The 27,415-nt window shown below is 37.3% G+C and overlaps 1 protein-coding gene across 3 annotated transcripts in view; it reads right to left on the minus strand.

The window, feature by feature from the left end:
- Window positions 1–27,415, minus strand: part of LOC145672038 (neprilysin-4-like) — a 91,503-nt gene that overhangs the window by 35,245 nt on the left and 28,843 nt on the right. For all 3 annotated transcript variants that reach the window (XM_081741244.1, XM_081741245.1, XM_081741246.1), the window contains exons 3-6: window positions 24,282–24,424; window positions 15,468–16,013; window positions 12,455–12,706; window positions 10,748–10,950 (exon numbers count right to left, since the gene is read on the minus strand). In XM_081741244.1, coding sequence (XP_081597370.1) covers window positions 10,748–10,950; window positions 12,455–12,706; window positions 15,468–16,013; window positions 24,282–24,424 — 1,144 coding nt within the window. The remainder of the gene's footprint in view (window positions 1–10,747; window positions 10,951–12,454; window positions 12,707–15,467; window positions 16,014–24,281; window positions 24,425–27,415) is intronic.

Below are 27,415 nucleotides of genomic sequence, written 5' to 3' on the forward strand. Positions count from 1 at the left end.
GGGCCCTCCTTCAGGGGGGCCCAGGGGCCAACTTCAAATTTTCAAATAGGAACATGTATTGAATCATACCTCATTCAATACTACTTGAAAAACGAAACAACTTTTGTAGGAAACAATTTTCGATTTGGGCCACCGTTTTTAAATGGCCGCAAAAAGTGAGTCCTATATCGGATAAAACGTCCAGTCCTTATAAATTCGAAATGACTGAGAATAAAAAGATGAAACAAAAACTGAGATAGGAAAATGTTATATAGTGCATCACATGGTGTTGTCGTGGTGACCCACAGGGCCCTCCTTCAAGGGAGCCCAGGGGCCAATTTCAAATTTTCAAATGAGAACGTGTATTGAATTATACCTCATTCAATAGTACTTGAAAAACGAAACAACTTTTGTAGGAAACAATTTTCGATTTGGAGCACCGTTTTCAAAATGGCCGCAAAAAGTCCTGTATCAGTTTGAAGTTGGCACCTGGGTCTCCTTCACGGAGTTTCCTGAGGGTCACCACAACAACACCACTTGATATGCTTTATCATCGTTTCTATCTCTGTTTTTGTTTCATGTCTCTATTCTCAGCCGTTTCTGATTTAGGCCTATAAGCACTGGACGTTTTATCTGATACAGGACCCACTTTTTGCGGCCATTTTGAAAACGGTGTCCCAAATCGAAAATTGTTTCCTACAAAAGTTGTTTCATTTTTCAAGTACTATTGAATGAGGTATGATTCAATACGTGTTCCCATTTGAAAATTTGAAGTTGGCCCCTGGGCTCCCTTGAAGGAGGGCCCTGGGGGTCTCCACGACAACACCATGTGATGTGCCCTATGACATTTTTCTATCTCAGTTTTTGTTTCATCTTTTTTATTCTCAGCCATTTCGAATTTATAAGGACTGGACGTTTTATCTGATATAGGACCCACTTTTTGCGGCCATTTAAAAACGGTGGCCCAAATCGAAAATTGTTTCCTACAAAAGTTGTTTCGTTTTTCAAGTAGTATTGAATGAGGTATGATTCAATACATGTTCCTATTTGAAAATTTGAAGTTGGCCCCTGGGCCCCCCTGAAGGAGGGCCCTGGGGGTCACCACAACAACACCATGTGATGCGCCCTATGACATTTTCCTATCTCAGTTTTTGTTTTATCTTTTTATTCTCAGCCGTTTCGGATTTATATATATATATTCAGTATAAATAATTTTAAAATTGAAATGTAACAGTGAAAATTTTCTCAACGAATTTTGTTATTATACAGGGTGTTCAAAACAACACCGACAACTTTTGGGATGTGATTCCTGATATCAAGATAAGACACATATATTCATATTCATATTCATATACTTATTTGCCTGTTCATAGCTTACAATATGAGGACAATCCCCAATTAAGCATTTCAGTTGTCAGATATGGTTTACATTCCATATATGTTATCAGTAAGATATGTTTCCACAGAGTAATAGCTTTTTTCTAACAATAATTCTAACAGAGTATTTCTGAATATCCGTTTTTCGTTAATGTCTTTATACTTTGTTAATAATTTGTTATATAATTTTATGCAATTCATTTATACAGTTTTGCTCAAATTTGCATGTTCTGCTGGATAATATACGTATTACAATTCTGCCTAGTATTGTATGAGTGAATCGTATTAGCTAATGTAAATAGATCCTTGTGTTCGATTACATACATAATTCTGCGATATATATATAAACTAGGTAATGTCAATAATTTATATTTTTTAAAAACATTTTTACATGAGGATCGTTCAGGCGTACTAAACATTATTCTAATATTTTTTTTCTGTATTCGGAATGTACTAGCACTTATTCTCGAATTCTCCAAAATATAACACCATAGTTTATTATTGAAAAAAACCTTGCTATAATATAAGGATATGACAGTTTCCTTGCACAAACTACCTTGCAACCTACGGAGTGCAAAGCAGAGTGAACTGAGTTTAGTATTAATGTATTCAACATGAGTATTCCATGTTAACTCTTCATTAACAAATACTCCTAGAAATTTAATAGATGGTGTTTGACATAATTCTACAGTGTCTACAGTTATTGGTACAAGTTCATTTCTTTGGCCCGGGAATCGAAAATTGACAATGTTAGTTTTTCCTAAATTCATAGTTAATTTATTTATGTTTAACCAACTAATAATTTTTGTTAGCTTCTTTGTAGTGAGCCTTTCTGCTTCATTTACTGAGTCTCCACTGACAACAACATTTATGTTATCAGCATACAATGTTGACTTCACACAGCCTAGACTGTTAACCAAATCATTAATATATACAACAAAAAAAGAGGACCTAATATTGATCCTTGTGGTACTCCTTTTGTTACTTTCATTAAAGATGATTTAAACATTTTTCTTCTGCCATTTACCTCTTTACAGATGCCAACAGTTTGACTACGTTCAGATAAATACGACTTTATCCAATTATTTGCCACCCCTCTGATGGCATAGGAATACATTTTTTCTAGCAAAATACCATGGTCTATAGAATCGAACGCCTTAGATAAATCAACAAAAATACCAATTATATGCTTTCCTTTATTTATATCCATTGCTACATCAGAGATGAAATTAAAGATTGCAGTGTTGGTTGACTGGCTTTGAAACCCGTGTCGACTTGTGGATATTATATTATTTAAAAGGAAAAAGTTATTTAGTCGCGCTTTCATTGCTAACTCAAATATTTTAGAAAAGCACGACAAAACTGAAATAGGCCGATAATTATTTAACTCCAATTTACTTCCCTTTTTATACAAAGGTGTAACTCTGGCTAACTTAAGCCGCGTAGGAAAAATTCCTGTCAAAAATGAATGATTTATTATATGACAGAGTTGATGTGCAATAAGAAGAGAACTTTCCTTTACAACCATGGATGGCACTTCATCCCAACCTGGAGAGTTGGGACTTTTTAAGCTTTTTATTATTTGTAAGATTTCCTCTGGTGTAGCTGGTTTCAGAAAAAGCGACTTAGGTATTTCGCTCTGTAGCTTCCAGTTATTTTCTTGATGAGCTATTTTGATTGTGTTAAATGTTTCTAAAGCTAAGAAATAGGCTATTTATTAAAATGATTTGCAATCTTATCTGGGTTACATACTACTTGAGAGTTTATTTTTATTGCATCAATATCTGTTGTTTTTACTTTATTCATCTTACCATTGATTAACTTCCACATAGCTTTACTTTTATTTCTCGCTGCTAAGATGTAATTTGTACTGTATAAAAGCTTTGCCGTTTTTATGACTCTTTTGTGCGTCTTTCTTTAGTATTTTACATATTCAACAAATTTACATCTTTACACGTTTTTAGTTTTTTTGATAACTCAAGTAGTTTGAGTTTAGAAGTCCTAATTCCTATAGTGACGCATGGTTTCCCCATCCTAACCTTACTGTAGTTCTTTCTGGGAAACGCAGTATTGAAGTGAAAGAGAAATGTATCTAGAAAAAAGTTAAATTTACCGTCCGTATCACCAATTTCATATATTTTGTGCCAGGTTTCTTGTGCTAGCAAGTGTAGAAAGTAATTAATATTTGTTTTTGAGAAACATCTTTTTGTTATAATTTTTGATTGAGTAGGTACGAATATTTGAGATGTATGTATTTGCCCTATTATTGCATCGTGGTCAGAAAAGCCTGGTTTAAAGATATTCAAAGAAGTAACTGACTCTGTGTATTGTTTACTTATTATTATTTGATCTAACGCAGATTTCCCTCTAGTTGGTTCTCTGATAAGGGGCTGCAACTCAAACATATCTAATATATTTTGACATTTTGTTTTTTCTCTTGATTGAACCAGCCAGTCAATGTTAGTATCACCACAAATTATTACCGTACTATATTTCTTACATAGAGATTCAAGAGCAGTTTCAAAATTTCTAAAGAATACATTGATATTTCCAGCTGATGACCTATAGATGCAAATTATACACATGTTTTCAATGGAAATAGCAACTATTTCAAAATGCAATTCAACAAAAAATTGACTTACATCTATTTCCTTAAAACGTAAATGGTCACCTGCAAATATACATACCCCACTATGTTGCCTACTAGCGCGTGAATAGTTTGTAGCTAATTGATAGTAGATGACAAAAAGTATAGACTAACCTGGGTGCACATGGATCCTTTTGGAGTTATAGGCTGCCGAAAACATAAAAAAAAAGAACTTTAAAGGTTCATAGCTCCAATACTATGGGACTTACCGTAGTCGAGTCAAGACTTCACTTAGGAACTAATATGTGTGCTATCCAAAAATACATGTTTCAGAATCCTAAGGTACTCACGCAACAATTTTTATAGAGGCAGTTTGGCTATGGGCATATAATTTGAAGTACTCACCAAGTACCTCTATAAAGATTGTTGCGGAAGTACCGCAGGATCCTGAATCATTGATATTTGATTAGAGCAAATGCTGGTTCCTATAAAAAGTCTTGACCCGACTACCGTAGTTCACATAGTTTGAAGCTATGGACCTTAAAAGTTAATTTTTTCATGTTTTCGGCAGCTTATAACACCGAAATGACGTACACTTTTCGTCTTATTTTGGTGTCAGGAATCACCTCCCAAACACCCTGTGTATATATATATGCATTTCTTAGATTATTTTCTAATGAAGTTAGCCTGGACATCAAGGTTTTTCGTATCTTCCAACAAATTACTTGATTCCTTCATATTGCTCTGTCTCAAGTACTCTAAGCTTTTTCAGCGTTCTAAAAACAGGCTCCCCACTTTTTTTTAAAAAAGTCTATACATGGAGATCTACGTGAATGCAGATGCTGCTATCTGTATCAATAAAGCTTTTTTTTCGGATATCAGATAAAACTTGTAAGCTTCCAGATAGCTTCCATTTGATGGTTGAAGAAAATAATCTCTTTTAGGCAGTACAAGACTTCTCTGACCTAACAAAACCATATTGCAAGTACGTTGGTTAAGCAAAATCAACGTAAATAATATGGGAATTACTAGGGGATGGGGAATTATTTTTTTCAATTATTGAGTCATAATCTAAATATAGATAGAACGGAGAAAAAGTAAATCCGATAATCTGTTAGTATTTATATTTCCTTGATGGATATCAGGGAAAATTATGGACGCTCGCGAAAAGACAAGAAATTTTGTGATCATTTTTTTCGAAGCACTATTAATTAATGACTTCTTATATTACTAGAATATATTTAGCAAAATTTCGGGTCAATACCAAAATTATGTTTCAATGGATTTTCTTTCTTTCTTTTCCTTTGCTTTTTATGAGAGTTTATGTTGAAGTCTCTCATTTTTTTCTTTCAATAACCTTTTATCCTCTTCTTCTTCCTTTGCATTCTGAAGAAAGATGATTATGCCTTATAAGTAGCAAGATTTAAAAAATTAAAAACAAAACGCGACATAGTATAACACTAAAGGATAACTCATTTATTATTAGTTAAGAAAATTTTAACTTTCTAAGTGAACCTCGTATAAAGGCAGCTCTGAGAAATTTTTCTTATAGTATGAAATTACATGACAGATACAGTATTATCAATTTAACAGAGAATTGGTTATTTACCAATAAATTCTCCTGTGGGGAAACTAGAATCTCTTCATACATTTCGGAACAGTAAGTAAGTTCCGTCTTCAGTGCTAAGGTAACAAAGGATAATACCTAGGAAATGGATGAGAGAAAGAAGGTGTAGAGAATAATAACGTTGCGTGAAGTTTCGAAATGGGTAGGCTGAAATTAGACCCGTGGCTAGGAAGAGGCCAATCCTCTTGCGAATCGTTGTCAACCGCATTAAGGTGGATCACTAGGAGTTCCCAGTGCTATGTTAAACGCTGCTTAAACAGTGTGGCGTTGCCAAATGGTGTCGAGTGTTTACTGATGCCAGATAATAAAGGAAGTAATCATAGAATTCTGCTTGGATACTTACTAGAGAAATTAGTTTTCGACCCTTATCACAATTCCGCTTCTCGAACTGCAACGCTAGAATCCAGGAATTTTCTTATTGTGACTACTACAGTAAACGTACAAATTTGGCAACAACGCATTATTGCGTTCTAGGCAAGTCTCAACATATATTTCCTTAAATGTAAATTAATATTTAAATAAAAGATGAAATATAACACGAAAAACGGTCAAACAATATATTTATTTCGTAATAAGATCGTTACTTTAAAATACTTTACACATACAAATAAACATTTCGTAAAACTGAGCACTTCTTGTAAGATCTTACAGCAAGTGCCATCTTATGTACTCATTGTAAAACGAATCAAATATTTTCTTTTATTTGTTACCTTTTTCGATATCAGTAGACACAAATAAATGAATCAGTGTCTTGTGCTGTAGCTGAAACATTACTCTATCTTATAGTAAAATATTTGTAATATGTAACATTTCATTGCGCAGTAGTTAAGGTAATGAGCTAAAATATGTAGTGACTTCCGGGTGGTGATCCACCTTAAACCTTTCGGTTGTTTGTTGCATGTATAAATGAGTGTAAAGTGAACTGAAGTTAGCCCCCATTTCTCTGCGCTCCCAGTTAACCATACTCTTGTATGGTACCACTTAGATTGAAATATCTTATTTGCTTTTCCACAAGCAAGAGAGATATCACTTTTGCGTAAGCTTTTAGTTAGCTTCATCAGCATTCATGAAGTTTCGTTGCATCGAGTTGAATTTGTGTATTCCTTAAATAATTTTCATCTGCTGAGAGCGATGGGAGAGCGGCTATCACCGCCTATTATATTTAATTCCATGAAAAGTGCTGAAGGCTAGAGGAAAATAGCCTCCAATGCGATATTTCAGGAGCTCCACTTCAAAATCTATTATTATTTAGTTGATGTTTAAACAGCACATTATAAAATAAATCAGTTTTGATAAAATTCAATGTATCAATGTCTAAAAACGTTATTTGAGACTGTATGAATATTTGGATGGACTTAGCTTAGTACCCCTAATGGACTCTGCGTCTCTGGTAGAGAAAGGAATACATACCACAGAATGAATAAATATAATGTAAATTATGCTAAAATACCACGAGCAGAGCACAGTGTGAAAGAGTGAGCTGAGTTGAGTTATGTCTATGTTACGTCACTATTGCCAGATCCAAAATATACATCAAAGGTGGGTATCCAAATTCTATCTATGTTGCCAAAATCCAAATTTACAGCTGGTTTATACCGTATTTATGAATAAGGAAAGATTCTTTAATCTTTTTTTGCTGAACCTATTACATTAACCTGCTTTATATTGTATGTGTGTTGTTTTAAGTAAAGTGAATTTTGGCAACATACGTAGAATTTACGTTGCCTACCTTTGATGTACATTTTGGATCTGGCAATAGTGACGCAACATAGAAATTGCGCTTCCTTCAACTTAGCTCATTCTCTCACACTGTACTCTGCTCGAGGTATTTTAGCATCCTTTAAATTATACAGGGTGTGATTGAAAAGTACCGGAACTTTTTTTAGAACAACAGGTTTATTGAACTTTTTTTACAAAAAACTGTTAAAATTCTTCAAAATACATTCCTTTCGCGTCAATACAACGCCTGTAGCGGTCTTTCCAGTGTTCACAACAATTTTTGTAGTCGTTTTCCGGAATGGCTGTAAGCTCCGCGGTTACACTCTTTTGTATCGCATCAACCGACGCGAAACGCTTTCCCTTCATCTTCCCTTTGATGCGAGGGTACAAAAAAAAGTCTGGGGGAGACAAGTCTGGACTATAGGGGGGTGGGGAAGCACTGGGATGCCATGCTTAGCCAGGTAGGACGTGCAGATGAAAGGCGTTGTCGGCGCGTTGTCATGGTGCAGAGTCCATTTGTCAACAAGGAGGGGCCGGCACCGAGCGACGCGTTTTCGGAGCCGATCGAGGACTTCTTTGTAGAAGGCCGCGTTGACAGTTGTCCCGGGTGGCACAAATTCCTTATGGACGATCCCTCTGGAGTCAAAGAAGACGATCAGCATTGTCTTGACCTTGGATTTTGACATTCGGGCCTTCTTGGGGCGAGGCGACTCGTCTGTGTGCCACTCTGCACTTTGAGCTTTTGTTTCGGGGTCTTACTCGTAGCACCATGTTTTATCACCACTGATCACACTGTCTAATAACTCTTCGTCGGCTTCCACACAATCCAGCACTTCACGACTCATTTTCACTCGCAGTTCTTTTTGCTCCTCGATCAACACCTTAGGGACCAGTTTGGCGCACACCTTCCGCATGTTCAATTCTTCAGTCACAATTTTTTGCACTGCATAGTATGTCAAATTAAGTTCTTCGCTGATCTCCCGGAGGGTTGTCCGACGGTCCAGGTTCAGGTATTCGCGAACTCGGTCGACGTTTTCATCGGTTTTCGACGTCGATGGCCTCCCAGAGCGTGGTTCGTCATCGGCGTCCTCCCGGCCTTCTCTGAATTCCTTGTGCCACTCAAAGATCCGAGTACGGGACATCACATCTTCCCCAAAGGCTTCCTTGAGCAGGTCCTGGGTCTCGGTGAACGTCTTTTCTAGTTTGACACAAAACTTGATGGCGTAGCGTTGGTCAACCTTTGACTCCATTTTCGGCGCTCAAAAAACGTGACCGACGACCAAAACGACGTTCGCGCGGACAGCGATGCTTTCTCAACCGCTGCTCGCAGCGCACTGGGCCAAGTTCCGCTTGAAAGGGGAAGGTCCCGCGCATATTTCCCCCCACCCCTCACATTTTTCGAACGCCAGGGAGCCGCACGGCGGGAAATGTTCCGGTACTTTTCAATCACACCCTGTATTTATTCATTCTGTAGTATGTATTCCTTGCTTTCAACCATTATTAACCTTGTTATCTTACTACTGAAAACGGAACTAGCTTGCTGTTCCGAAACGAATGAAGAGTTTCTAGTTCCCCCCGGGAGGATTTATTGGTTAGTAACCAATTCTTTGTTAATTTGAATCATCCTCTCATGCGCCTACATAATAATTTTACACTATTATCAACTTCCCAATTTTCTAGTCGAGAATCTATATTTGAGAGGCCCGTAAGTACCTACATACGTACTAATTTATTTTGCATTAATTTTATAATTCATATCAGCATGGATTTCATTGTATTTTAGTTAGTGTAGTTACTTACATTCGAAGGGTATTGTATTTACTGGTAACTTGACTTTAATTGATAGCTGATTATAGGACTTACAAACCCACACAGATACACAAACATTATTATAAGTTTACAATTATCATGTTAGAAACGGTTTTTGAAATCATAACTGTTATAGAAGAAATTAGCTACATATAACTATTATCTCATTATCTGTAGACGTAGGAATGAATAGAGTTCTTGTGGATGTGACGTGTTTATCCGCACAGGCTTCTAAATATAGATTTAAAGCTGAAATATTGAAAGATTGATATCTTGTTTATTGTCAATGGTATGACTCATTCACCTTACATACCCATTTTTTTCTTTTTTTCTTTCTTTCTTTTTTCTTTTCTCTTCTTACTTTCTTTTTCTTTTCCCATAAAACCAGTGGTGCTATTCAGCCGGTTCGCAGCGATTCGCTGGAACCGGTTGTTCGAGTTTGCAGAACCGTTGGTTATACCGAGTCATAAACACATACACAAGCAGCTGGAAGAAAGAGCTTGTTGGATACAAATTTTTCACACTCAAAAACAAATGACCTATTTAAAGTACCTTGCTTTGCTCTGTACATAGTAGAGTCTACAACGTATAACGTCATTGGCTTCCCGCGCTTGGACCAGCTCGTCACTGGGGGTGTAGCAAAAGAATAGCCAGTCAAAACCTTTCAGATTTGCCTAACTTACTCATCGCGAGGGTGGTGATTGGCCATCCTCGTACCACACCCCCAGTGACGAGCAGATCGAAGCGCGGGAAGGCAACGACGTTATATCTTCTAGACTTTAGAAGATTAATGACAGAGCGGGGAAACAGTAAATTTTATTTTAGGTTTCTTTGTTTTTAGAAATTCTTATAGCTATCTCTCAGAATAAGGTATAAGCGTTTGTTGCTTAATTTCAAATGCTCAGATATCAAGAGTGAAAACAGGGGTTATATGAGTGAAATGGTGAGGGTTATTTATATTTGAAGCACATACCTGCCACTATAGTCAATTACAGATCCATTGCTGGATAAAGGTCTTTCTAATAATTTTTGACAATTAGCTACCTTGGACAATTCATTTTCAATATGTTCGCAGTGCTACATAATTTCGTCCCACCACCTTGTATTAGAAAGGATATTGTATACAGTATGTCGCTATTTGTCACTTGTAGTATCCAGTAAAAAAATTGGTTTTGTTTAGATAGATAGATAGAGAGAGAGAGAGATACAGAACCGGTTGTTAAAAAATTAGAATAACACCGTTGCATAAAACTGTAGGACTTCGAAAGAAAAGAACTTTGTAAGTGATGATTATAGTTAGTTCGTTACTTGCTTGGAATATATAATATAAACATACAAGCAAACTGAAATAGAAACACGAGCTCCTTCGTGGCTAAGCGGTTAGCGTACGCGCCTATGGCGTGGGAGACCCGGGTTCGATTCCCGGCGGGAGCTCATGTGGTTCGGATTCCACGTTAATCAGTAGGTCCACGTCTCGTACAGCCTCGCTGCTGAACGGGACGTTAAACTCAAAATCAACTCAACAAATAGAAACACATATCTTTAATTTCTATGGATAAAGAGGAAGCACTTAAAAAGAACGTAATTCAGTGACTGATGTTGTACTGATGAATATTGGGAAATACATGTATAGAAATATGCTCTGGTACCTGAATGACGTACTCGTCAGAATTCTTGATGTCTGGTCCAACCCATTGGGAGATAAGAATATCATTGTTGTAAAGACGTAACTCAGCCATTTGACGCATCCAATCAAACTTTGACGCGTCCCAGTCTGGACGCAGCACTGGCCAGCCTCCTAAGTTATCAAGGAGTTTCAATAGTGGCTTCTCCCTCCTTCGCTCCAGAATCTCTAGCAACGGCAAGAAATATAAAAGATGCCTCCATTAACACAATGAATTCATTCTATGTCTATACGTAAAATAATAACAGAAAAAGTACAAAATATTACTTAATGTATTATACACGATATTGCAATATGCAATTTAGAATACCATATGTTAATTTAAGTTCGTCTCCTAATTTGAAATCCTATAGCATACACTGTAATATAGACGCCATAGAATTTTGTCTCTAACAAGGGAAAGTCCCACAAGTTGTCGCTCAAATCTGATTACTACATAGCACATCTGATAGAGCATGATGAGAAATGAAAATGAGCAAGATTTAAGGTGCTATGGGCCAGAAGGATAGGACCTACGGGGCTTCAACATTTCAATATCCAAAAAAGTTACGTCATGGAAATATGTATATTTCAAGTAAATATCTTGAAAATCGTTAAAGAAATCAAAACAAAGGGTGCACAACATAATGAGAACAAAACACTGTATCAAAAACTGCAGTGTTGCCATAGATGAAGCAGTGTTGCTAACTCAGCATAAAAATGTTTTGTTTGAAATAGCACCCTACAGGTGGATACCATTGTTTTCGTGTCTTTTCGCGGAATACTCTCATTTTGCGTTGTTCACTTCATTCTGCCAACACATCCATCACCATTCACTTTAGAACAAAAATATTCAATTTTCGATTAGTTTCCACCAGTTATTTCAGAATCATTTACTCGAATTAATAATTTGTTTCTCTTAGCCATCATGAAGCTTTAAACTCTAGGCCAGCGTTTCCCAACCTTTTTCAACTTGCTGCACACTATGGGTGTAACTTGAATTCTCGCGGCACACTCATAGATTTTATTATATTTAAATATAAAATACCATGGTATCTTTTTCTGTGATTACTGATCTCCTCACAGAGAAAAAAGCTCGATCACTAGTTTTCCACCATGGTAAATCATTATGCTTATTTTTCATTCTAATTTTAAAATAGAAAACAATTGCAATGAAATATTGGACTTAGCTTTTTAAAAATACGCTTTCTTTTTCGAAAACTGCATCCAAACTTTCACTAACAAGGAAGATCACTAAATAATGAACGAACAAACAAATCTCTTTTACTTTTAAAACACAAATGTAGGTAATTCGTATGCATGTTTGTTTTGTCGAAAGGATTGAATATTTTAAAATTTCAAGTTACGAAATAGTCTGCAACAATAAAGAAGCAATAATGGTTTTAACGTCATAACAATGATAACAAATACCTTTTTGAATATTAAAAATGTACAGAAAATTAACGCAGTATGAAACTTAAAATTGTAGTTTCATATTAGAGGTTCATAGTAGTGTGAAATAGAAATATACATTTTTCCCTATGTCCTGCAGTTTAATTGCTATAGAATTAATAATTTTGTTTCGATTTACTCGCAGCACACCAGCGACCCTCACGGCACACCGGTTGGAAAACGCTGCTCTAGGCTAAAAGTACAAAGAAACTGTCTGAAAGTCTACTACTAAGTAACTTACCGTAATTCATACAAGATCGGAAAAGGTATTTAGCTTTAACAGTAGCCGACAGTTTTGTCTCATGCTGTTCAATTGGTTCAGTCAACATTTCCATAAGAGCCACATCCAGATTCTCTCTTAGAATCTCAAAGGTGTCGTAGCCAGCTTTGTCTTTAGGGATGGGGTTCCTCTTTCCCCAGTTACCACAAGCATATTGGTAGAAGTCTATGCAAGGATCAGCGCTGCTATCCATCGACATGATCATCATTTTGGCTGCAAATAAAATGAAATTGTTTAAAAAAAAATATAAAAAATACAGAGTTGGTAAGTGTGTACATGCTTAGAACAAAGAAATTTCTGTATAAAAATCAATATATAAGGAACTTATGATAGTTCCACTCAAAAACACATCGAAAAACTAAATACAAATGGCAAATACCTTTATCTAGTTACTATAGGGTGGTAGGTTTTCTTCATAAATACAAAATTGTTGCAAAAATTTGACACAATATTTTGGGAATAGTTCCTCGCATCAAAATGAGAAAAAAAGTTCATATGGACCTGTGGTTGGAAGTCCAAAGTTTCGTAGTTATACAGCACCGAAAACGAGAGAAAGAAAAAATAATTTTAAAGGTTCATAGTTCCGCTACTATAGGACCGATCGTAATCGGGTAAAGATATCACTGAGGAATTAGTTTGTGAACTATCCAAATATCCATCTTTCAGAATCTCCGGTATTTTCTCAATCATTTTTAGAGAGGCTGTTTGGGAGTGCTTGATCACTCTCCACCTACCTCTCTAAAAATTGGTGTGCAAGTACTGGAGCATTCTGAAACATGGATATTTGGATAGTTCACATACCAGTTTCTCAGTGATGCCTTGACCCGACTACGATAGGTCCCATAAAGTAGCGGAGTTATGAACATTTAAAGTTCCTTTATTTCACGTTTTGGGCACCCTATAACTCCGAAACTATCCACTTTTGAGCACAGGTCCATATAAACTTTTTTTTTCTTATTTTGATGTGAGGAATCTGTTCTCAAAATATTGTGTCATATTCTTGCAACACCCTGTATGAAATGATCGTGTAATATACTATATATACAAATACTGTACAATTTTATGTTTATTTTCTTATCATCTAACAGTGCCGTGCCATGGAAAATTAGCGTCCGGGGCAAGAGTATACGACGGCACCCCCCCCCCCCATACACACCAGCCGCGAAGCGCCACCAAGGTTGGCGCGAGGCGTAAGAAAATTTTCAAAAACAAACCTTGCTTTTCCTTGATTTTGAGCACTTTTTATTACTTTTCCTTCCATTTTATATATACCTTTTATTTTTTCGTCGAATTTCGCGCTCCCTTACTTCGGCGCCCGGGGCCGTCCCCCCCCCCCCCTTAGGCACGGTACTGTCATCTAATGAGGAGATGTACATCTTTTGCTATACAATTCTATTTATATAGTCTGCTTTATTCTAGATTATTTTAAGTTATTGAAATATCGCTCTTGTTTCCCTCACGCGGGCACCGAGGGCTTCTAGTTCTTTCTCAGACTATAAGAGTTTGTGATTTATAACATTGTCCTTGTGGGTTTTCTCGGAATTCTTGCACCAATTTTTCTCATTATCATTCTTTTTCACTATTCATTCGTCTTTTTTTTTATTATTTTATTAGCCTATTTTTTTAGCCTGTGGCGTTAAATTAAGTATTTCATACAGTTAAGATTTATCCAGTTAGTTGCTTAGTCGTTTGTATTTCCTGTCGTATATTTCACTCATGCTTGCTGCTGTCAGCTTCTTCGTGGGAATGAATTTCTGAGATCAAATCTTGAACATTCTTGGTTCATTTTTCTGTGAAGAAGTTACAACAGCAAATATAACTGAAATATTGGACAGGTAATAAAGTATGGCTATGCAATTAACAGATAAAATCTTCCATATTTACAACAAAGTTACGTATTACATGATATTCTTGGCACACAAGGTTTGCCAATCAAAATGAAAAAATGAAAATGAAATCTTTGAGTTTTACGTCCCACGGTTATGCCGGTTAGGCTAAAGGAGACGGTGATGATGGGTAATGAATGAAATGGTGGAATGAAGAAAGTGGGAGGAAACGGGAGAACCCTGAGAAAACCCACGCACAAGGTGTTTGTCCACCACAAAGTTCATTTGGTGGGGGTTGGAATCGAACCCGGGACCCCAAGTACCAGAGGTGAATGCTCTACCACTGAGCCACCGCGGCCCCTGTTTGACAATCAAATTTCAGGACTTATGCTGGTATTCTAATTGGTAATAACAGAGGATTGTTTATTATGCGAGATTAATGCTATGGTATTCTTCTTTTGCTAAAGAGATTATCCATACTCTTTTAAAGAGATTATCCATACTGATCATCAAAGACACTCTATATACCATTATCATTAATTCTTTCATGGAACAAAAGGGTGAACATCAAGTTTTGCTGTAAGTGAGGAAAATCAACAACAGAGATTTGCAAGATGATCAGAAGTGTTTACCGCGAGAATGCTCTATCACGCGGATAGAATCCTCCATCCTGCGTGTAGTTATAACTGCTTAAGAGCGTGAACACGCTCTATATTTCCACTGAACAACACGTGAACGGAAGTACACCTCTGGGATTATCAAAAAAATGTTCACATTCACCACACATACCAATCAAACACACGACTAAGAAATGGGGCATTCTCGCGTTAAATAGTTCTGATTATCTCGCAAGTCTCTGTTGCTGATTTCGCTAACTTTCAGCAAAACTAAATGTTCGCTTTTTGTTCCATATAAGAATCCATAACAATTGAAGCCAGGCCGTATTCAATTACTAATATTTACAAGCTCGATATTTACTGATATTTTCTTTACCAGATCTTCACATGTCCTTTTATGTTAATCTTACATGATAAACAATTTTGTGCCATCAGCAGTTACAGAGCATGATCATCAGTCCTGAAACTTCATTGTTAACCCTTTAATTAAGAACTTCATTTGTTCTCTTGTTCTCCAAACACTGTACATACCTTGTGCTGCTCTAATGCTTTCTGGGTTCTCATCTTTCCTACCGAACAGTCCATAACTGTTAGCTGTTAAATCGGATTCTTCTGCGTCCACAATCGTTTGTTCTGCTTCATCTCCCGAAGCCCCGTCTGTCTTAGCGGAATTCCACTCGTCCTCTGTCTGTTCATACCAAAACTCCTTTTTATCCTCCCCTCCTTCCTGTTCATCCTCGTAGTCCTCATCCTCATCTGTAGATGCGACGTTGTTGCTGGGAGATTGGCCACTAGCTGAGATCTTCAATTGACTCCGTGGTCGAGAGTGAAGACTAAAATTAGATTGCTTATACATTTCCGCAAACGGACTGAAAGACTTATTTAAACTATTGTCGGATGCATTCACCGTCCAGATGATAATATCGCTTGTTGCATTGCCTTGATAAATATCTAGATCATCCAACTTCTCCCTTTTCTGTCGCAGTAAACGGAAAGGAGAAGGTGTTATGAAGCTGGTCTTCACACCTTGTATCAGCTCTTTGTCTTCTCTTTCTAGATCAGGGTCGAAAATCGCAACTGGTAAAAGAAAGAAAATTAACGTATGAACAAAATAGCCTTGTACGGAAGTAGTATTTGTACCTATATTTTAAAGTGATTATCTATTATATATACACATGGTTTCAGTTACAAGGGATGAGTTTGAAAAAAAAAACTATATCCGAGATTAGGAATGGAAAGGTAACCGGGATAGATATTGTACCAATCGATTCATTAAGAATATGGAAGACAAGAGCAAAAAACAAATATTCCGACTCTGCAATGAAATATATGAGACAGGAGAGTGCCAAGATTTCCTGAGACGATCATGATACCGATGGCTAAAACATCGGACCCAGACAGATGTGAGGATTACAAAACTATTAGTCTCAGAGCTCATGCAGCAAAAATTTTGATTTGAATACTGAACAAAAGTTTGTACGTAAGAACAAATGAAGTTGAAGAGGAACAGCTCGGATTCAAAAGAGGTAAGAGCACAAAGGAACCAATTGGATTATTAAGGGTAATCAATAAAAAGTTTATAGTAAAAGAGTAAAAGGTACGGTATTTATTGATCTAGTAAAGGCATTTGACAGCGTGAATTGAGAATTGTTGTTGGGAATTTTAAGGAAAGTTGGGTTGGAATCAAAAGATCGAAGACTCATAAGAAACTTATATGTGAATCAACAAGTAAGTGTTAGAATAGGGGAGGAAATAACAGAAGAGAATGTAACTGGAAGGGGACTTTGAGAAGGATGCTGTTTCTCGCCAACAATATTTAATATCCATCTAGAAGAGATATGGCAAAAGTCTACACAATGAAGGCGGTATTTCGGCTGGGGATAGAATGATTAGGTATATACGATTTGCAGATGATACGGCACTTATTCGGAAGCTGAAAAGAAAATCAATAAGATGTCAGACAACTTGCGGAAGGGCTGTGAAGAATATGGGATGAAAATAAATGTTAGAAAGATAAAAGCCATGGTGATTGGAACGAAGGGTTCGGTGACAAAATATAGAAGTAGGAGGGGAAAATGGAACAGGTGATTAGTTTTCGATAGCTGGGTAGTATTATTAGTAATGATATGAAGTGCGAATATGAAATAAAAGCAAGGATAAAACTGGCAAAAGAAGCCTTTAGGAGGAAGAAGTCTATTTTGTGGGACCTTGAATAAAGAGTTATAAAATGCTTCGTGAGGAATATTGTACAGTATGGGGCGGAAACATAGGCATCACGTAAAAATGATTAAAAATGACTGGAAGCTTTCGAAATGTGGATGTGGAGAAGAATGGAGAGAATTAGCTGGGTCGAGCGTGCGGAAATCAAATGAGAGAGTGTAAGAAATGGTGGTGGAGAAAAACCAGTTTTATACATTGTTAAGAAAAGGAAGAGAAACTGGTTGGGACATTGGCTAAGAAGGAACTGTATCATGAGGAACGTGCTACAAGGTATGGTGGCAGGAAAGAGAGGGAGGGGGCCAAGGAGATTACAATTAATACACGATATCAAAACAGAGAAATCGTACATGAAGACGAAGAGGTTAACAAAAGACCATGGAACATGGAAGCTCCTCAGTTGCAGCAAGTGACCTACTAATAATGAGAAAATACCTTTGATGATGATTACACATGAGATTATCGTAACAAGATGTTTTGAAGTATCAAGGACATTTGATTCACACGATTCAACTAGTTCACTGGTGGGACAGGATGGCCTACTGCGTTAACTTGCCTGTAGTGAACTGGATGCGTGCAGCGTCGTTGAGACATACACAGAAGTGTGTACTATGTACTTAGATGAAGCAGCGTCGAGAGAAACTGGAATATAAATTTTAAAGATTTTTTTTTCTAAAATTCTTATTGTTAATTCACAAACAATTAATGAAGCTCCTCCCATATCTCATATAAACCTAGATGGTAATCTAATGCCAGCAGAAAAGAAAAAATCAAGTACATTTAATATTATTTCTGGGAATATAATGCGAGCATAGTCAATGCTAAAGAAAACCGTTTAATTAGAAAAAAATATATTTGTGGAAACGTATTTCTCTGGTAATTGTATTGAGAACAATAACAATCGTGTGTTACTAAAATTACTCCATGTTACCCGTCACCATGTCAAATAGTTGATTCATCCACTTCCATTTTAACAATTGATTCCAAAAACGAATGGAGTTGAAGTAACACATATGTCAAGATTTAACACAATTCAGACAACATAGAGCATTATATTAAATTAACAGTACTTTTTTTAATTACTGTATGCACATTTCATTCATCTGTAACTCTCTTTATGGAAACATATGGATCTTTTCTTCCTGGGAAGGGGAAGTCTTTTGAACGAGTTTCCTCTATTACAAACCATGACGGCATACTGTTTCCTGTGCAATTTATTTTAGAATGGAGATCTGGGAATGGAATAGTGTCTGTATTACCTTCCTTGTATTGTACTATTTTTTCATGAAAGGTAGTAGAATCTAAGTAAATTCTATCTAGGTAAAATCTTGCGGTTTCCTCAAATGTGATAACTCAGAGTAACGCACCATTGTTCATTAGTCTATTTACGGTAGCATTTGTAAGATCTCTAGACACAGATGCACTGCAAATTGCATTGCATGCGTGCTCGACTGACTAGACTGACCTACGTCCAGCTTATGTTAGAAACTTGAAGTTTGAAACGGACACAAACTTTGAGATGTAAGGTTCCATTAAAGAGGGATTTGTGGAAATTCTACGAAGAGGAAAAAGTGTTAAAATGGCTATATCTCGAAATCTCTGAAAGTAAGAGACATGAAATTTGGTAAAAGGACTTCTCATTTAAAATAATTAAATATATATTTCAGAGTTTTTTTTTTTTTTTTTTTTTGTATTTGACGTAGGAGAGAAGAAAAACGTGGGGAGAAAATAAGAGTAGGGGTTGCAATTATTAAAAGAAGATGGCATTATCTCGAAATTCATTATGGTTAGAGACGTGAAAGTTGGTACGGTACTTGGTCTTTTCATTTAAAATAATTAGACATGTTTCAGTTTTTTAAAAAATATTTCATTTCCCAGCAAAAAAAAAAAAATCGAGATTGCAATTGTTGAAATATCATGACCATATTTTGAAATTCCTTAACGTTAGAGAGATTTAAAGTTGGTATTTATGCTTTTAATTTAAAATAAATAAAAACGTGTTTCAGCGCTTTTAGATGTTTCCTTTAAAAGAGAAGAAAAAGTCCGGAAGAAAAAAGGGCGAGATTGTAATTTTAAAATCAAGATGGCTATATCTCGAAGTCCCTGAAGAGTAGAGACATGCTAATCAAAGACGTGTTTCAGCATTTTCTGATGTTTCCGTTAGGAGAGAAGAAAAAAGGGTGGGAATTGAAATTATAATGAGATAGCTATATCTCGAAATCCTTTAAGATTAGAGATATGTTAGAGATAGGATTATGTTAGATAAGATTAGAGAGATTAGAGTTCTGAGAAGTGCGAGGCAGTAGTCCAAGCAAATGTAGGAGTCTGGGGTTGCAGTCCGCAGCTAACCGAAGGCTACTATAAATATAAAATAAAACTTGGAAAATGCAGTGGGTGACCCCTATGATTTGAAAATGAAATGAAATGAAATGTTTGAGTTTTACGTCCCACGATTATGGCGGTTAGGCTAAAGGAGATGGTGATGATGAGTAATGAATGAAATGGTGGAATGAAGAAATTGGAAGGAAACGGGAAAACCCCGAGAAAACCTACGCACACGGTGTTTGTTCACCACTAAGTTCAATTGGCGGGGACGGGGATCGAACCCAGGACCCCAAGCACCAGAGGTGAACGCTCTACCACTGAGCCACCACGGCCCCTCCCATGATTTGAGCTCTCTTGCTTGGTATGTAGAGCAAGATCATTATTTTAAATTGTTGTGAATAATTACTCCCTATTTGACAGTTAGAAATTATATAGTACAAGTATTAGATTGTACGTGGCAAAAATATCATTGTTCTATCTTTATTTTTCTCTTAGATATAGAGACTTAATCCTTAAGTGCATTATCTTTCCTCACATTTTTCTAGATTAAAAAAGTGGTGGAGTATAAGTATTTGTTGTACTAGTATAGGTAAGAGATGAAGTAAATCAATGAAAACTTGAAGCTCGACCCACTGATTCACCAGCCACCGTGATCCACGGGTCTAGGTCAAAACTCCCACAGACAAAACTCCCACACTGAAGAAATGTCAAAACGCCCACTTAATCGGTCATAACTCCCACACAAACGGACAAACCTCCCAAATACATGAATGGTCATAACTCCCACAGCCAAAACTCCCACACTCAAGAAATGTCAAAACGCCCACTCAATCGGTCATAACTCCCACACAAACGGACAAACTTCCCAAATACACGAACGGTCATAATTCCCACAGCGAAAACTCTCACACTCAAGAAATGTCAAAATGTCCACAGAATCGGTCGTAACTCCCACACAAATGGACAAAACACCCATACATAGCAACAGTCACAATCCTCGCATAAATGGACAAAACTCCCACACGAAGAAATTGTCACAAACGCCACACAAATGGACAAAACTCCCACACAATCGGACAAACCTCCCACACTTTGGAATGATCCTAGTTGCACATCTTGTAAGTTTCACACGCTGAAAATAATGAAAAGAAGTACAAGGGGATTTGTCCACTTATACCTTCTCCACTTTGGATCATAAGCGGTTTTTGGACTTTTCTAAATTATTTCAGCGTGTGAAATTTACAAGACCTGCAACCAGGATCATTTCAAACTGTGGGGGATTTGACCGATTGTGTGGGGTTTTTGTCCATTTGTGTGACAGTTGTGACAATTTCTGCGTGTGGGAGTTTTGTCCATTTTTGTGGGGATTGTGACCGTCTCTATGTGTGGGAGTTTTGTCCATTTGTGTCGGAGTTATGACCGTTGGGGGTTATGACCGCTTACCTGTGTGGGAGTTTTGACCGTTCGTGGATTTGGGAGATTTGTCGATTTGTGTGGGGGTTATGACCGATTGTGTGGGCGTTTTGGATTTTCTGAGTGTGGAAGTTTTGGCTGTGGGAGTTATGACCGTTCGTGGATTTGGGAGATTTGTCGATTTGTGTGGGAGTTATGACCGATTGTGTGGGCGTTTTGACATTTTCTGAGTGTGGGAGTTTTGGCTGTGGGAGTTATGACCGTTCGTGGATTTGGGAGATTTGTCCATTTGTGTGGGAGTTATGACCGATTGTGTGGGCGTTTTGACATTTTCTGAGTGTGGGAGTTTCGGCTGTGGGAGTTATGACCATTCGTGGATTTGGGAGATTTGTCCATTTGTGTGGGGGGTTATCACCGTTTGTGTGGGCGTTTTGACATTTTTTGAGTGTGCGAGTTTTGGCTGTGGGAGTTTTGACCTGCTCCCTGATCCACGACCCATTGTGACTCATTCTGACCCACAACCTACTATAACACCCTCTGACCCATCACCCACCAAATCCCATCATCATCAATTCTGACCCATAATTCATGCCCTTCTCTCAACTGACTAAAGAGTTTACACTTGTAATAAAACAAGGCTGTGAAATTATTATTAATCGGAGTTTGAATTTCTACGGTCAATCGCTCAAGCACCGCTCTGTTACAATAACAGTGGATCTGATGTTTACGATATAAAATGGTGAAGTGTTCGTTATGGGCCATATTACGATTAATTTCAATTTAAATATCATACATAATTATTTCCTTGTTGAATTACAGATACTTTTCAGTGGAAAATAGAATGAAATTTGGAAGTCTCAAATCAAGGTAGGCCGACGTAAAGGGAAAAAAATGTGTAAAATTCGACTGTGTCTCAAAAGCCAAGTAGTAAGTCCCTTGTTATTATTCCAATTACAAATATCAATATCCAAAAGTGCCTGAAGTTCTTTTTTTTCCACTTAGATATACTCATCTCAGGTAAGTAAATAGAAACAAATGAAAAATGAAGAAAATGGAGAACTTGAAAGTTAATCGCAGATAAATTCGCCAGTGTTCAGAAGATGGTGTCTACAATGCACTAAGCAGAGTGGGTCGGACCGATAGAGCCACTCATAACTCTTGACTCATTTGACCCACAACCCACTCCATCTCTGGTATAAGCTATTCCTCACCCCATTATCTCGCCTTCAATAAACTGGATTACAGGATCACGACATCGATCCCAATTGCTTAGTGTTCTTGTTCAGCATTCGGGGGAGTCACGTGACGGCCGTGCTGACTCCAGACGGATGCTGGGATAGCAACTTTAACATATAGGCTATAACCCACTCCCTATCGATAGCTCCCTTTCTTTTGTAATTCCCTCCAAAAATACTTGCTTGTTCTGTAGAGAGAGCTTTATAAAAATAGATGAAATCTTGAAGACATCGTTCAGTAGACATATCATTAATATGCGAGACGGTACGAGAGCTTTTTAAGAGCGAATAACTAGGCAATTTGCAGACAGCGTCCGTTGAACTTTGGCCTTCCTGCCGTCGCCAATAGATTTCCCCTTAGCTGCAGAGGGAACCGCGCTCTGCGCACAGAACTCTCACAACATATGTTCCTTATTAGTACAGAATATAAATACGAACTCAATTATGATCTCGCATGATTTCTTTTACCAATATTTTCTTCATGTTCTCATTGGCTTTTTCCTTTGTTTACTCCAAAAGTAAATATTTATGGACTGTATGCATAGTAAAACTAAAATTAAACGAAAAACAAAACTAAATTTAAAAGACTGTATGCATATTAAAAAAAAAAAAAAACGAACACAAAAAGAAAGTAAATTGATAATTCCATTCCATGTGTTTTGTGGAGCAAAGTATATGGTATGAAGCGGTAGCCGATCCTAGGGAGTAGGGGCCGCGGTGGCTTAGTGGTAGAGTGTTCACCTCTGGTGCGTGAGGTAACTGGTTCGATCCTTGCTCGCACTAAGTGACTTTGTGGTGAGCAAACACCGTGTGCGCGGGTTTTCTCGGGGTCCTCCGTTCCCTCCCACTTTCTTCATTCCATAATTTCATTCATTTCTCATCATCAATGTCTCCTTTAACCCATACGGCACAATCGTTAGACGTAAAACTCAAATATTTTATTTCATTTCCGAACCTGAGGGTTTCGAGGGGACTCGAGCCCCCGCATTTATATTAAAACCATTGATATCTTATTATACATCGTACAATGAAATACACATACGCTTACCTCCAGTGTTAAATTATTCATGTTCAAGGGGGGCTAAGCCCCCCTACAATACAATGGGCCCCCTATAATATCTATACACATGCATTGAAATATTTGTTTTTTTTTCTGTTCATTTTCTTTCGGAAATAGTCTTAAAAGCAAAGATTTTTTAAAAAAGAAAATTAGTTTCTTCTTTGCCCAACTAATTATTCTAATTAACAAACAGCATTCTCGTATAAAGTTAAATAATAATATAAAAAAACTTTGGAAATTAGATACAGACGCACACAAACGCTTTACAAGGTTACTTAGGGAAAAATGGCAATATGTTGGTCTTTTTGTAAATATAACACAAAGAGAGAAAGAAGTTAGGATTGCATGAAATATTGACATTAAAAAGGTTGGGAGGTGAAGCACTAATAATAAGGACTTCGTAAACAAAATAAAACAGCCCCGAATAAGGTTCAAATTCGAGACGTGATGTTTCAGAAGCCTTCTTGCACTGTTGGGAGCAAGGCTGGAAGGCAAAAAGTTGAAAAAGGGAGTCTCTCACATGGAGGTGTAATGTGAGGATTTTCCACACTGGTTTTAAAAGAAAGGTTTGTGTGTTTTGTACTTTTTATACATTCCAGCATTCGCCTGGGGGAAATAAGGAAATTCTTTGAAGAAATTTAAGTTAGAATGGCTTTGCCGGGCCAAATCTGGAAGCGTTTTCTTTTAAGGTACCCATTAAATTTTTATTCCCCCCCCCTTATAGAAATGTCTGAATTCAACACTGCCTACCTCAACGCCCCTTCTTGCCGAGTTACACAAAAATCGGTGCCACCGTATCGGTGTCTCAAAATCTCCATTTTATGAGCTTTTTCTTGTTTAAAAGAGAGAGAGAGAGAGAGAGAGAGAGAGAGAGAGAGAGAGAGAGTATTTATAAATGTGTAAACAAGTATGGAATTAGACCTACTTCGCTAAATCTTTATCAGGTGATTTATCGAGAACAAATTCCAGTAAATTATCCTGAAGAGATCTTTAACTGTAGACAAATCCGTCACTACATTTCTTGATGACTTCACACCAATTACTCCACTGACAAATGCTGTCATTAACCCATTACTAACCTCACACCATGCTCACCTGAATCTTCCTGCAACGCAAAAGGATGTTCCGCCCTTGTGGTGAGTCGAACAACAGCAATGATAATAATAAATACAGGTAACATGAGGATAGGTACAGCAATCAGTCTTAGATAATTCTGGAGCTGCCTTTTTCCACGCCACCTGCATCAAATAAACACATGGAACAATTAACACGAAGATTTTAACACATATTTATTTCTTATATATTAAAAACATAACTTTTTCATTGTTCTTGCACAGCACAGTTACATAAAAGTCACACTTAAATTGTGACTATTTCGGAAACGGTGTCCCACACAAAAAAGTTTTCCTTAAAAAGTTGTTTACTTTTCATTATATTTTTACTGGTATATCAAATAACATATCTTACTATTTAAAATTTTTGAGTGCCGCCCCCACCACGCAAGTACGTCATGATAGGAGAACTTGTGGGAAAAGCAGTACTCTCCAATCAATTTGCCCTATGACATTTCGTTATGTCACTTTCGTTTCATCTTTCTATCTTCAGCTATTTATAATTTATAAGCACTGGACGTTTTTTTTTTTTTTGTGATACACTCTGTATATACTGTGTATGTACAGTACAAGGGGAGCGGAAAGTTATGAATTTCTATTCTTGTTATGTGTAGATAGCAATGAAAGTTATCTTCATTTATAGACTAAAGTATGCTTCTTGTTTTTTCAGATCCTGTGAACAGGCACGTAGCCAAGGGGGGGGTCCGGGGGGTCCGGACCCCCCCTTCGAGACCAGAAATGAAAAAAAAATAAGGAAGGATAAAACAAAATGAAATGACAAAAAGAAGGATCAGCGTTAAAAATTAAAAAGAAAACTACAGGAAGCTTTTGTTTACTTTTTCTTATGAGGAGATTTGTATTACTTGCAATATGGTGGTGAGGTAAGCGAGGTTTAAATTTCAAGAAAAGTTATGGAATTCTCAGAATTCCTGCTATTAGTCAGGGAGATTTCAAGCTTTCGAAAGCATAAGTGCCGTTGTGTAACAGCGTGGGCATTTTTAATCATAACTTTTCGTCATCGCATCCTTGCAGTATCAAACATGTTATTGCAAGGACAATTTTCTGTTGCTCCTTTAACCTGTCATTTGGAACCGACAGTAGTTGACGGAATAATAAAAACAAAAAAAAAAAAAAAAATTGTTGAAAGAAAGTTCTGTTAGCATTTGATTCAACAGAGAAAGGAACGCATATATTGTAAAACTAGTTGAATATACATATGCTTCGCACAGGGGCTGTATTTGGAAGTCAACGCCTGTGGGAGTATCACCATTGATCTCAGCGACCGCGAAAACTATGGATTTGATTCTAATATCGGTCATTTTGGGATATTTTTTATATGCCTCGGTATCGACACCCCGCTGGCTCCCGGCCCGTATACTTGCAAGTCATCGCTAATTGAAGTGTCACCATTGATTTCAGCGACCGCGAAAACTATGGATTTGACACTAATATTGGTCATTTTGGATTAGTTTTATATGTCTTAGTATCTCACCCCCTTCCGGTGACCCCCGGTCCGGAGGCGAATAGCGTGAATTTGGAAGTTAATGCGACTGGAGTTTCACCATTGATTTCAGCGACCGCGAAAATATGAATTCGGCACTAATAGCTCAAGTGGTAGAGCCTTGGCTTCGCATTTGGGAGGTCGTGGTTTCGAATCCCGCTGCCTAGCATTCTGACTGAGGTTTTCCAGGGTTTCCCTCAGTCCTACCAGGCAAATGCCGGGATAGCACCTACTAAACAGGCCCTGGCCGATACCTTCCCAAATCCTTTCCATTGTTAATGTTATTGGATATCCAATGTAAAATGGCCTTTGAGCTGTATCTGGTGATTGTTAAATAAATAAATAAATATTGATCATTTTCTACTACTTTTACATGTCCCGGTAAACGCCCCCTGAGACCCCCTGGTTCGAATTTCGACAGAAACGTTTAACTCTGGTCTGGAGCCTGGACCAAGGTATTCGTGACTAAAATTTGGTAACTCTAGGTCAATTTGTCTGGTTCCCAAGCCGGTTCCGGTAAACGCCCCCCTGAGACCCCACTGTTTCGAAATTTAAAAAAAAAACGCTTCGTCTTGATCTGGGGACTGGGCCAACCCCTGACCAAAATTTGGTAACTCCCGGTCCACTCGTCTGGTCCCCAGGCAGCACACAGACAGACAGACAGACAAACACATAAACAAACTCTTCATTTTATTTATATTAAAGGATAGTTTACAAGACAGCATTCAGTATGTACTTTTTATAATAATTGAGGTCATAACGAAAGGAAAATTGTTATATTTGAATAAACAGGAGAAGAACGTAAATATTGCAAAATCTTTTTCAATACTTTTTTTTATTATTTTGCTCGAAATTTCTTCATAGTTTGTTATTAAAATACTTGCCAACATATCCTCATTTTATTGTCCTAACAAACCAATATATGTTGATAGTAAAGTAGTTTAGATTGATCGAGCGCCTGGGCCTTCAGAATTTCATGTCCATCCCCCCTCCCCCCCCCCGCCGTTACGAAATCCTGGCTAAACGAATCAACATATGTTCCAGTAAAATAGTTTAAAGTGATCGAACACCTTTTGTGATGACAACAGTATTTCATGTCACGGACCCCCCCCCCCCTTCATGAAATCCTGGCTACGTGCCTGCTGTGAAGCTTTTGTTGTTTCTTTGAAACCACAGAGATTCCAGGATGATTAAGTACTGAGAAGAAAGCCAAAATTGCAGCAAGATTTCAGGTGTGGCAGTCTGTAATGGAGGGGTTAAGGTTGCCATTCGTCCCGGAAAAACCGGGACCGTCACGTCTGCGTCCCGTAAGTATTTCTCCGGGCGCTAATATGTCGTAGATTTCAACGAAGGAGAAAGGAAGGGAATATTAGGCCTATAGTCTGCCTTTTTTCACAGGTTTAGATATATAATTATTCAACTTCTGAGGTAATTCAAAAGTTTTAAAAAAATGAATACATAAAACATGTATTTAATTAAGTTCACGATTTAACTACTTTGACATTGAACGAAGCATTCATTTCATTGGGTCACGGACAAAAGGTTTTACTGCTCAATCTTATTGTTATCTTTAGTACTCCGTTTCAATTTGCATCTTGCTTCTGAAATATTTTATC

Source organism: Thermobia domestica, chromosome 15 (genome assembly GCF_964235325.1).
Source record: "Thermobia domestica chromosome 15, izTheDome1.hap1.1, whole genome shotgun sequence".
Taxonomy (NCBI): domain Eukaryota; kingdom Metazoa; phylum Arthropoda; class Insecta; order Zygentoma; family Lepismatidae; genus Thermobia; species Thermobia domestica.